A 13,786-nucleotide genomic window follows, 5' to 3' on the forward strand; every position below is an offset into this window, starting at 1 on the left:
TTGCATGCTGTGTATTGATCACAGTCCTTCTCTCCTGCCCAGTATTAGCATCTTTATCAATAACTATACAAAATTGTATGCAAGGTCTCACTCAGAACCTCAGCTTTTGTTAGTTGATACATGGAGCATCAATCTAAATACACTGCAAACCTTGGATAGCTGGATGGACATTAACTAATTTGAATATAATGCTTTGAAGTACAAGTAGAAGAAAAAAGGAAGGTGAAAGTGTCTAAGTCAGTGATGTGTAGCTGGACCACACATTCATATTTTCCACATATTGATGCTCTACTTGTTCTCAGGTCAATTGGTATTCTCAGGGTACTGTTTTTCATTAACTCATTAATTCACTTTTCCTCAAATTTCTCCCTCTTGCTTGTCCTCTCTGTGCCATATAACATGAAATAACAAAAATTGATCTAACAAATTTTCAAATTTAAATTTCTCCAGGGAAGGATATATATATGTGCTGGTTTTGGCTGGGACAGAGTTAATTTTCTTCACAGTAGCTAGTATGGGGCTATGTTTTGGATTTGTGCTGAAAACAGTGTTGATAATACAGAGATTTTTCATTATTGCTGAGCAGTGCTTGCACAGAGTCAAGGCCTTTTCTGCTTCTCATCCCACCCCACCAGCGAGTAGGCTGGGGGTGCACAAGAAGCTGGGAGGGGACACAGCTGGGACAGCTGACCCCAACTGCCCAAAGGGCTATTCCATACCATATGGCATCATGCTCAGCATATAAAACTGGGGGAAGAAGAAGGAAGGGGGGACATTCAGAGTGATGGCGTTTGTCTTCCCAAGTAACCGTTACGCGTGATGGAGCCCTGCTTTCCTGGAGATGGCTGAACACCTGCCTGCCCATGGGAAGGAGTGAATGAATTCCTTGTTTTGCTTTGCTTGCATGCACGGCTTTTGCTTTACCTATTAAACTGCCTTTATCTCAACCGACGAGTTTTCTGACTTTTACCCTTCTGATTGTCTCCCCCCTCCCACCAGGAGGGAGTGAGTGAGCGGCTGAGTGGTGCTTAGTAGCTGGCTGGGGTTAAACCACAATGATATATATATATATATATTAAAGTTTCAACCATTCTCCAATTTATGTTAGGTTACACTGAAGAACAGAGTATTAGAAGGGAGATGGGCACCTAAAAGTATTTCATATTTATAGAATTTTGTTAAAAGGCATAGAAAAAATACATGTTTTAAGAAAGCTTTAGACGTGGAAATATTTTTTTTTTTACAGAATTATGTCTTTTAATTTAAAAAGGCCACTCCCAAAAAAACCCAGGTAAAGCTTGGTGTATTTTAAGCTAGGAAAATAAGAATTGGAGCACTAAGGAAGAGCAAGATCAGACCAATTGGATGCTTTTTTTACAAAACTACACATAAGTTCCTTTTATATATATTCCTTACCTGAACAGAAGTCATCAGAATATCTGTCATACACTGCTTTGCAGTTTCTTTCATCACACTCACAAGTATCTCCATGAATATCTCCCCAGTCACCAGTTGGGTCCACATCATGGCATGTGCATTCTCCACATACACATGTGCCTAGGAAAGAGGGGAAAAAAAAAAAAAAGAGAGAGAGACCGAGATAGAAGATTAACTGAGTAATTTAGAGTAATAGTAGTTTGATTACAGGAACTTACACTTGTGAATTTTCTGCTCTCACAGGAGTGCAGTTTCAAACCTGCAAGTGTTAATCATGAGCATATGCTCATCTTCTATGATTTAAAACCTTCTATGATTATTTAGTAGTAATACTTTATACAAACAAGTTGGCTTCCTGTTCAAGTTTCTTTTTGTTGTTGAGCCTTGTTAGGAATCAACTGAAAAATGTAGTGCACAGAACAGTCGTAAATCTTTGACATCAACAGTAATTTGCCCTGACCATAATGACAATAAAAATCAATGCTGTTTAAATTACTTGGGCTTGGGCACAGTGGAAATTTAACGATTGTTAAAGCATAAACATTTAAACTAGAAGGAAATCAAAATTCTAATCCAACTGAAAATGTCCAGGAGTTCATTCTTTACTTAAGAAGAACATCAGCACAGATCTACATGAAAATGATACTTTTCCACTTTTCCCAATTCAATATTCAGGGCCACACCCTGTTGTTTACAATGAGAAGGGAAATGTGAAATATGACAGAGATGCTAATTTGGCACAACCTTACTGATATACAGAGAACATGCATCCTACTTACTTGGGAAGTCAGAACAAAAAAAGACAGTTTCCTTATTCAGAAAACCAAATATGCTTCAGGGCCATACACTCACTACTTTTTCTGAGATGCCAACAGGCACAAAGAAGCAGCCTAACCTTACAGGTGCATGCAGGTCATTTCCTGGAGCGTAGCTTCACCTTCTGGTACTCCACCAAAGCCTTTGTCATCTTATTCAGATTACTCTGAACAATATAATGCATTTGAGGACAACAGGACAGCGTGACAAAAGAGTACATATAGATATGGGCACATTCTCTAAAAAGAGAAGGTCTACACAATCGTGCATGCATGACAGTTACATGATGCAGGAAGAGCTGCTGCCCCGTTTAGTGCTAAAGCCACCCAGACAGCCCTCAAGAAATTTGTACCTGATTTTTGATACTTTCACAATTCAGTGACATTTCCAAAGGAGAAGGAAAATAACCCAACAACAACAACCAAACAAACAAAAAAAACCACAGAAAGTGAGGAAATGCCTCTGGAGAGTGATTAATCTTCCCAGAAACAACTTCAAAGTGAATTTGGATCAGCCGTCCTGGATATCGGAATGCAAAACACCGTCTCACCAAAGTTTAAAAAAATCTAAAGGTTCACATCTGGTCTCAGCAGGTTGACTAGACAGTTGGTGGAAAGATACAATTTATCCATCTTAACACTGAAGGAGGCTGGACAGCAAGGTTAGCCTCAATATTTAATTTTTAGAAGGCTCAAGACTGATAAGATGAACTGCACCTATATCACAAGATGTATAAACACAGAAAACTGGGTAAATATGACTAAAAAGAGTAGAAATGCTGTGTTGGAAAGCAGCTTCATGTAGTCAAAAGCCTGCAAAATTTTTATATGGATAAAATCACAAATACATGAAAGGCTAAAAATATAGAAGCATCCCATGAATGTACCTTTGTATAGGAGTTTGTAGCTATTCAGAATATCATCTATATGATTTATCCTCATTTCCCCCAATTACAATGTAAATGTAAAGAAATACTTGCACATTAAAATTTCGAATTTGAACAAAAAATTGCTTTGACAAGAAATTCTTTGACAAGAAATCACTTTCTCAGTGCAAACAAAGCATCTGATCTGAAGCCACTTCAATATTTATTATTTCCAGAATTACAGAAAATCTTTTACTGCTAAAGTCCCAAGACTAAGTGAGCCTACATGATCTCTGTATTTGAGCCAATCTTTCAATTTCCTCATAATTAAGAGAAGAGAGTTTTCTAAACGCTCTCAGGCTAATTAGATGTTCACACTATAGCAGGTTTTGTCAGTAGAGATGTTTTTAAGAGAGGTATCTATGTGACTTGCGCTTATGCTCTACTGTAATTATTCTGGACTATTGCCAAAAAAATAACATTTTTTTTAACTCTTTGTTCAATGAAGCCAAACATAGCAGCTAGTGAAAAGCAACCTTATTTTGTACTATTTTTTTTTCCAAAATGGCAAAATTAGACAGAATTATAAGGTAAAATTCAAATTCTGGAACTTTATGCAAATAAAACCCCATGTAGTTAGAAATACTGTGTGAAGTCTACCTTTCCAGCTTTGTATGCATTCCACAGCATTGTTACTGAACACTTCTTAGTTGTTTTTTCAGGTTGCAGTGGAAACTAAAAGTTTTGTGTTTTCATTTTCCCTATTCATTTGTGGGTCCTTGGTCTTCTTCAAGAGTGAATTGATATACAGTCCTGGTGGCTTTACAGCACCAATCCATTCAGAGTCAAAAATCTGCAAATATTTTATTTTGCAGGACAGGTGTCTCACCAAAGCAGATGTAATAACAAATTATCTTGCTCAGCCTTACTGCAAAAATGAAGGATGAGAACAACTTGGGTCAGCTTAAGCAAAAAATGGGTGTGGATTTGTGTAGGTTTATACCTAAACACAGGTATCTACCCACTCACTTGGAAACGTATATCCAGATTTGAAATAAGTGAGAACAAACTAGAAACTATGAGCAAACATAATCTATGTCCTACTGCAGAAAAAGTAAAAATTGTAAAATAAAAGCAAGCTATATAAATACGCGTAGAAAGAACGTGTGAATGACACACCTCTGTTGCTGCAGATTTTGCCATCTGGAGATGTGCATCTTTTCTTGATCTCCCAGGGGGTGATGTCACACTGGAATTCACATTTATCTCCATGCCAACCAGCCTCACAGTAACAGTTTCCACAGTAACACTTTCCATGGCCTTAACCCAAAACAAATTTTATACAGTGAGAAAGAGGCAAGTTTTTAGAAGGCATTAACAATTTAACTGTTTTGATCTTTTCTTTGAAAAACTTTTAATGTTAGACTCCGAATAGAAACAACTTATGGACTGTATATGCCTACATAAAATAAGACAAAGGATATCTGAATTATACCCCAAGTCTATTTTAGAGCATTTTTTCATTTAATCACAGATTAAATCTAATCAATAAACACTAAGAAAATAACATCAATATTTTTATATTTGTAAGCTTAATTTTTGAAACTTTATAGGTAAATTTGGAAGACAGTAAATGTAATAGTTAAAATTAAGCACAGCTTTAAATGTTAAGATAGGACACACTTGCCCACCATACTTGGCATGTCTAAGAAAGCATTGTGTGCTCTTGACTCTTCAAATAATTCCAGCAAAGGAACCTGGATTTACTACAAACTGTCTACATTGTATATGGCTTCCCTTTTTACCTGTTAAGAAGATTTTTTAACATGGATAAACCAGTTCATGAAAGATGAGAATTAGTGAAATGAACCTTTTAGATGTTCATTTAACAAACCACACATCTCCCAGAAAGATAGCTGGGTCATCTGAGGCTTGATGAAACCAGCTCCTGAACATCTTGATCCACTAAGGTACTTCTGCCATGTGCTTCAATGACACAAAGAATTTAAATTAAATAGCTGCAACTCTTACTAATCTTAAAGCCATAAGTTAATTCTTTACTAGAAGGATCAAGTCAGGATCTTGTCCTTTTTTCCCTCTAAGTATATTAAACTTAGTGGACCTGGTCATCTCTATCACAGTCTGGTCAACTTACACCCTAACTATCAAGAGTGCAAATTTAGACCTATGGAATACAATTTTTTCCTGTTTTTACAATTACACATGAAATTATCATTACAATTGTTGGGTTAAATGTCAAAAAATAACAGAAGATAAAAATACCATCTTACTTAGATAACTAAACAACAAAGACAGTCTAAAATAGTGCTTGTTAGCAAAAGGTTGTTCTTGAACAGTGGACAAGAAAAAGGGAAAAATCGTGAAGGAGTAAATTAATTTGATCTACCGGCAATTTTAGTAGATTAAAACAGCACTACTTCATTCTTCACTCACACTTGTATAGTCCTCAAATAAATATGAATTAAATGATACAATTTGCCACTACCTTTTGCTCTTGACTGAAGACAAAATCACTCCATTAGAGCAAAAAAGCCTTTAGATAAAAAAGATCAGGATCAGAATTTAATTTGCTAGACACCATGATACTTTATTAGAAATAAGCTGCAACTTGATTCCAAAGTTTATGTAACCTTAAATAAAAAGTGATACAGTCAGCTGACTGATCAAAATCCAACTGAGGCTGGAAAAGCTTGATACATCTTTGTAACTCTGCCCTACCTAAGACTTGTTTTGCTTAAAAAATGCAGTCCCCCTGTGCAAAGATTAAAATGCATGTTATCCATATCTCAGCATGGCACTGTATGCTTTTCCAGGACAAAATCCCAGCTCACAGCTGCAGGCTTTAGAAATGTGTGTAAATAGAAGCTTTTGTTTTTTCATTAGTTTGATCCTCCTGAGTTGGCTTTCTTTGAAGACAATTAAAATCTTCAAGACCTGCCTATACCTTCAAGGGCAATAAAGGGTATGTAGCAACTAAGTAGGTGCTACACAGTGTGAAAGTACAACAGGCACTGATTAGGTTCAGCCTGTCTGTGGAGAGTATCCAGGGGCCTTTGCTAGCTAAGCAGAACTGGGTTGGAACTCTGTTTCTTTCTTTATTACTTCATAAATAAACCTAAATGATTTCTGTGGTGGAAATCCTGTGGAAGGAAAGACCGCATAGAGGGTATGAAAGGAGACAACTGGACAACTTTCTCTCTGGACAAAGAGAGAGAAGCAATAACCAGATAGGTATGTGGGGTCTGCTTTTTCTGTGATTAAATTATGTACCTTTGACCTTCAGTTCATGTGCTGTCCACTTTTTCTGCATAAGGCCTGGTTCAACATAGGGTTATGTACTGTAGAGGTTTGTTACAAAGCAAAGCAAAATCTAACACTCATAACCTACGTGCATAAACTTTTAATTACAGCAACCTAACCAAGTCAAGCACACCATTAGCTTATAACTTATATTTACTTCAGAAGGCTCCAAACCTTACATAAGGTATTAGGGCTTTTATACCGATGAATCACAGACCTTAGAGACTTGAATCTACCAACATTTTTTTGTCCTTTTATATCAGCATACTTTGATTTCTGCACACACTTACAACTAGTTTTTTACAGAGATGCATCTGGTCTGTTTTGGAATATGGCACCATTGGATGAAACAAGGGGAAATAAAAGCTAAGAAAAACCTAACAAAATAAACCAGCAGCAACACAGGTGTGGGAAAACACCTGACAAAAACAGCAGAAGGAGAATTTACTGGAACTAAATAAATGATAAATATTCATGATATTTGGTACCATATGTAAAGGTTACAAGCAAATAAATATAAATTGAATAATTGGCACATAAAAATTGTTGCCCTCCACTCATTTTATTTTAGGCAATTACTGGAAATATTGTACTCTACTCCTGGATTTGGACTTCAGAGGACCATTCTGTTTACCCTCATTTAAAATCCCTACCTAATCCTATGCAAAAAAAGTTCTTTTTGCCTTCAAAGGCACTTAAATAAATATAATTTATTTTGTTCTCTCTGTAAGGATAAAGACAGATAAAGCTATTTTACACAAGTATTCTCTCTCTTTATACACACACACAGAGCAAGCACTATTATCAGAGTGTGAATAGTCTAAGAGCAGTTCTGAACCCTCCTGTAGGCATACAGACACAGTATGCATGTGTATAGCTTTAAAAATATTTGTAGCACCTTCCAGCTCAAGGACAAGCCTCCCTAGTAATACAGGCAACAGCATTTATAATGCCATAAATGGTGTGTATTGCACAATATTTAATTTCCAGGTTCCTATCTTATAATGAAATGAAAGCACAGTTTGAATTTTGGTTACTTTTCTCTCTAGCAGCAGAGTTCACTCCATCTTATTCTCTTGCCTTTCCTATCACAGATGAAATTTTTCTTCATTCATTCCTTTCCCTTTTTATCTCCTGATTGCTTCTGAGTTCTCATCCTACATTTATTCTTGTTCTTTTTAATTTTTGCTTCCTTGACAAAATTCTTAATAATCTATTTTTCTTTTTTCTTTTGTTTTTCTCTATGTCCTCCATCTTGCTCTCATCTGTGCCACAAAGCATTCACATTTCTTATATTCTGCTGAAGACAGATACACTAAGCTACCAATTACCTTAGTGAATTACCTTGTATAATCCCCTTTGCAGTTCTTCCAAAAAGAGGAGGATGTCACAGGATTTCTTCATTCTTTAACCTCCTGCTTAGCTCATTTTTGCATCTGAAATTCCCACTTACAATTTGCAAGCTAAATTCTTGCAAATATAGTTACTTTTATTTTAAGTCATACATTCAGTAAAGACATTTTGTAGGTCCACACAATTAAGTTATTTTATAACAGCCTGTATTAAACTTCAGCATTCTTCTTGTACTCACTAAAATACATACCTGTACAAATCTCTTCTGTCTCATCATCTATGCATTCTCTGTCATCACATTCACAAAATTTACCATAGACCAGTCCATTTCCTTCTGAGTTTGCACATTTACACCTGCCACACTGACATGTGCCTGTAAACATTTAAGACAGTACTCAATGACTGCAGTTTATGGAAAGAGTTTCATTAGTCCATCAGAGATTGTACATATTTTATTTCTGAGAAGGCTGAAATCTAAAGATTATCCAGCCAAATAAAGAGAGACACAGAAACAATCCATATCAACAAAAAGCCTAATCTTAGCTGCAAATAGATACAACATTCAAGTGGTTCATTTTTAATAAAGAGCACCATATTTTCCTAAGTAAAATTCACTCCTAGAGTTGTCTCTCTGACTCCATACAACTGAGGTATGAAGTCAGCTTTGGAAATTATATCTTCTGCCTACTGAAAGGAGAAAATTTAACTTAGTCATCTTCTCAAGAATGAAGCCTGGTTTTGTCCAGTTCCACAGCCATGTTACATGAAAGTAACAGGGCATGGCTACTGAGGACCTGAAAATAAGTCTGCCTAAGTTCACAAAGTTCCTTTGCACTCTAGTCTCTAGTCCCTTTTCTACAGCTATCGGAGGATTAAGATTTTATAAGTATAGCCTTGGAGAAAAAGCCAGGAATCAAAGGAAGGAAACATTGGCAAGGAACATCTGCATGAAGACCTTATGATCAGATGTCAGGAAAAAAAGGACTCAAGCTAGAAAGCAATTACCACAGCAATACATTATTATACAACAGACAAGCTAATTGCAGAGACATGCATTCATAGCATTATTAAAAAAACCATAAATATTATAATAGCATATCAACAATTTTACTGCAAAGTGCATGTTTTTCCAGTGGTATTGATGTCCACATTACAAGTTATTTCATTCATTTGAAGAATTGTAGGAACCTGTATAATAATATCTTGTTATTTCAGGACTTTGACCCAATCTAACTTTAAGCTTTTAGGGCTCATTTTTCTTCAGTCTGTGAGTGATGTCTCAGAAAAGAGTAGAACTTGTAAGAAACTTAGAGCTATAATAAAGACACTTGCTGATTTGTCACAAGTAAGATGGGTTTTACCCACGTCAGACCAGCGAGTGGTTTGAGAACACGGGTCTGCCTGAGATTCTCCCTCAATGTAAGTACCCCCAGGACTTCCAAATGCTTTGGAACTGTAGAGCTGGTTTTTCTCACAACATAAACCAGAACAGAAAACTTTCTGACGTAAGGAAAAGCCAGAGCACTTAGGTGAGGCAAAGGATGGAAATGGGTTTGTAGACAGATCTCTCTTCTGTCACCTCTGGTCTGGTCGCACATTTGCTTCTTGGTCTTTTGAGTAGGGTTGCCCCTCACCTCAGTGGCTGCCTCTCTCCACGACCCACCCTCCTAAACAGAAAGCGTTTGTTCTGTTGCTCCCAGGGAAGGAAGAATTCCCCCTTTTCCCTCAGAGAGTCTATCTGACCTGGCGTGCAGTTGCCAGGGCAAAGCAAACAACTTCCTTCTCCTTCTCCTGCCAAATATTTTCTAGTTTGGAACATAATGCACGATAACATAAATAAACATATTAAAGAGTTATACAGTCAAAAAAGCAAAAGTACTATAAAATCAAGTTAGAAACAGAAGTATTACCATGCTGGTTATATAAGACACCCCTTTTCCCTATCTCTACCACCTTTATTAAAATTGTAAGGGTAGGAACTTTGTGCAGTACCATGTTAACTGGGGCCCTGTGGTCAATGGGCTTGCACAAGCTGTTTCAGCAGTCACTGGTGTCACTATGCCACGAAGTATAGATGTAAAAAAAAAAGGAACTTAATTCACAAGACTCATACTCCTCACGTTACATCCATACATATTTTAGAAAACATGGTTATTGACACAAAAGAAGTCCTCTAAAATAGAAGTTTTATGCTGATATTACACAACTACTTTGCAGAAACCATTTTACGTTTCACCATTACAAGTATAGTACAAGTTTTACTAAACACTGTATTAACCCAAAGAACAGAGAAATGGGGCTCTGCAACATACATGGCCAGTCTAAAAAAGTAAAATGTAAAAATGTTTGCAAGAGCTAATATAATAAAATAATAATAATACAACTGATAACACAACATAAGTAACCTACAGAACTAGAATTATTTGCTACAATTACTTGGAAAATAAATACATATAAAAATTTTGAGAAAACTGTCTTGTTTACAGATAATTCCCAAACAGGAAAAAAGATCAAAAGGTAAATTGATTCTTAAATTGGGCATCTAAAGAGGTCAGACAGACTGTGTCCTAAAAGTGTCCATTCCTTCCCATTGACTGGAAGTGGAAATTGCTCACATAGAGAATCTTGGTTTAGGTAGAATGCCCTAGTTGCTCTGACAAATGATTAGGAAGAGCTGAGTCAGAAAATTTAAGTTTTAGGTGGATCTTGATTGGTTCATGAAAAGAATTACAATGAATGGTTAGCTGTGTGACAGCAGAGGACTGGGTTTGCAACAACTTATGTCATCCTTTCCCATCTTTTATTGGCAATCAAAAAACAGAGCTCACACCCCAAAAGCAAATTGGCAGTAGGTCAAAAGGCAATCCCATCAAGACAAGATACGTATGACTACAGCCCATCAAAGTTACCCCAAACTCCCTAGCCAGTCTCATTGGAATTCCTGTCCTGTTTAATACCAGCAAAACCGAAAGCACTTGTTTTTCTCCTGATCTCACAAACACTCCCTTCTTAGCCACTTTTAGTGGTTGTTCAGCTACATTGGTTTTCCTGTGAAGACTCAGTGATAGACAGACTGAGGCCACTTCTAGCCAAGGAAAGAAAGAGATAAAAAGGTCTTAACATTCTTGTTTAAGTACTTTGACTGACCACAATTAACTATGTTTATTTTTGAGAGTCAGTTTCTCATTTAGGTGTCTCTCATTTGTTAGTCAAACAATCATGAGTTTCATATAATCTATATTATTGTCATAAATGAAATGTATCATTTACTCAGCATGCTGTATGCTTAAAATTTTACATTAAATTGGTTTCACATCTTGTTGTGAGAGACTAGCTTCTCTGTAGCAAGTCCCACAAATCCTTTGGGTTCTTTGCTCATGTCAGCAACTACCTTGTGAGAAATTTAGTTGTATGAAAATGTATGGACCCAGATAGAAATTAAAGGCCAGCAATAGTGAGCAGAAGTGGGGTTCTTGAAACATTCTCTCACTTGGAGATCAATGTAATGGAAAAACTGGAAGGCAGTTTCTGGTCTCAAACATTGACTGGTAGCAAATGCCCGTCAAAACTTTACCATTCTGCAGTGAAGTCTTCTAAAAGGCTGTTTCTTTTTCCTCTGATGTTTTTTTAAGGAAATGACTTCCTATTTAAGTTAGTATGAGTTACAGAATTAAAGAATTAGAGAAAAGAGAGTTACCAAATCAGAAAAGTGAAGATGGAAGTACCCCATTAAAATGATTCAGCAGATCTTCCACAACTGTTTTTAATAATCACTATTACATCTCAAAAGTGTCTCAAAAAATTGTACAGCTTATAAATGTCCTGGGAAAATATTTGCAAATGCCATTTCTACATGCTATAAACACAAAAAAATGACATAACTTTCTGTGTTAACGCCATTACCACAACCTTTTGATGGGCAAAATACATGACACAGCTACAGTTTCATCAACCTAAAATAGCTATGGATAAACTAGAGTACTAAAGTAGGCATTCTGAATCAGTGCACATCATATGCACAGGAATAGGCCTACAGGAAAATTAAGCATTTTAGTATACATACAGTTATTTCTCGGTCTCTGAAACATACTCTACAAACTTCCTAATTAGAAAATAAATTACAGTGATTCTCAAGATAACACAGGAAGAACATGAAGCCATCAAATGCAACCAAAGACACCTTACCTGCACCAGAACAGATGATGTCTTGAGAATTCTTGCACATTTCATTGCTTTTCTTCCGTGTAAGATTGCAAGTAGTTGGATACTGACAAGCTTCACCATACCAGCCTTCATCACATTTGCACTTCCCACAGTCACACTTCCCATGGCCTACCAATGGAAGGAAAGAGTGTGTCAAGTCCTTGTTTTCATTCAGAAAGTGCTATTTTCTGATCCACCTTCTAAAATAGATTCCATCAATTATAGTTTTAAATGAACATGATTAACAGATTCACTTAATGTAGTTCATAGGCAATCAGAAATTAATAAGGATGAGCTTAAATATGAAGAGACACCTGAAATCACCATGACTTTGAAATCTAATGTATGTAATTTTGATAGGTCTACATATGAATTCTTATTTTAAGAAGGAATACAGAACTAAAACATCCTGTATGAACAATGGGCTTTCTTACTACTTTCATCTCTTCCTCATTCCCATATTTGTCTACTGTTAACTATTATTAACACAACAAAACTCCAAATGCAGAGATTCCGTTCACCTCCTGTAGGCAAAGAACAGCTAGAAACTGCAGCCTAGCACAGTTTTAAACACAGGATTAATTATTATGGTACAAACCCTGAAAAGGAGCATGGAGAGGGCCAGCTACAGCAGCAAGCAGTAACTCCCTCATGCAGTAGCAGCTGCAGCTCCCCCCTCTACTGAAAGGTGCAAATCCTTCTTCCTGAAGCCTCCTCTGGCTACTGGTTCTGCCAGCCCTCTCCCACCCACTTAGATTCTGTTGGGCTGCTGCTGCAAAACTGAATTTTATCTTTAAATATTGACACAATTTTGGCAATGTAGTATATTTTGATACTCATAGGACTACATTTACTAATGATTATTTGCTAAGTGTGAAGTATCTTAAAGAACCAATGCAGCTGCTCAATCTATTAAGACACAGCATGCTAGCCTTCAATCAGTTGAATAATACATTGCTTAAAATTTGCAATATATCTAATAGCATGAAGAATTATAAAAGTAAGGAACGTTTGAGTTTTTAAAAATTCTTCAGTTTTCTTTAAAAATACCCAAATATGCAGATGAATTGACAATTTGCACTATTTATGTTGCACATTAAGTATCATGTTCCATACTGAATTCCAGGTGCAAATTTCTATCACTTAATTCTTTAGCATTTCTTTACAATTTTAGGTAGTAAATGTGAAAACAATTGCAAATCTTTTAAACTAGAATATTCAATTTTAAAATAAATACCATTTTAATGTATATCTGATTGACAGAAGATTCCCCTCCAATCACTACATCTCAAAAATAGAATCTTATTGCAGACTATTTTAAATGCATCTGTTGCCTGCAGTTAGAGTCAACTGCCTGAAAATACAAGCCCAGTCTGGTGCCAATAAGAAGGAATTCAAATAACTATTGTAAATAGGAAATTTTAAAGAGAAAGAGGAGTATCTTTTGTTGTTCAGTAAAATTTCGTTTGCCCTCCAAGATGGTCCTAAGACAAAATACACTTCAATAGCTGGAAAAAACATAGTTCAAAAACATAGGAGAGAATCACCTTAGTTCTTGTTTTAAAACAGGAGTTGCCACCTGAAAAATTGCTGAATAACTCTGTTGCTAAAGAACAAGGAAAAAAAGAAAAGGATATAAAATATATAATAAAAACCTACTCTTGTGATTACTTTGCTTCACTGACAGGCAACAGCATAAGCCATTCCGGAAAATGGTGATAAGTCCTATGGTAGCTTAAAAAAACTAAAGACAAAACATTACCATCTCCCTATATTTTCCTTCCTTTCAAA

General features: G+C 36.1%; 1 protein-coding gene across 1 annotated transcript in view; it reads right to left on the bottom strand.

Annotated features, from left to right (window-relative positions):
• ITGBL1 (integrin subunit beta like 1) overlaps positions 1-13,786 on the bottom strand; it is a 145,838-nt gene that overhangs the window by 72,909 nt on the left and 59,143 nt on the right. The window contains exons 3-6 of the mRNA XM_072853727.1: positions 11,978-12,124; positions 8,043-8,165; positions 4,298-4,438; positions 1,417-1,557 (exon numbers count right to left, since the gene is read on the bottom strand). Of these exons, the coding sequence (XP_072709828.1) occupies positions 1,417-1,557; positions 4,298-4,438; positions 8,043-8,165; positions 11,978-12,124 (552 nt within the window). The remainder of the gene's footprint in view (positions 1-1,416; positions 1,558-4,297; positions 4,439-8,042; positions 8,166-11,977; positions 12,125-13,786) is intronic.

The sequence above is a fragment of the Ciconia boyciana genome, chromosome 1 (assembly GCF_034638445.1).
Source record: "Ciconia boyciana chromosome 1, ASM3463844v1, whole genome shotgun sequence".
Classification (NCBI taxonomy): Eukaryota; Metazoa; Chordata; class Aves; order Ciconiiformes; family Ciconiidae; genus Ciconia; species Ciconia boyciana.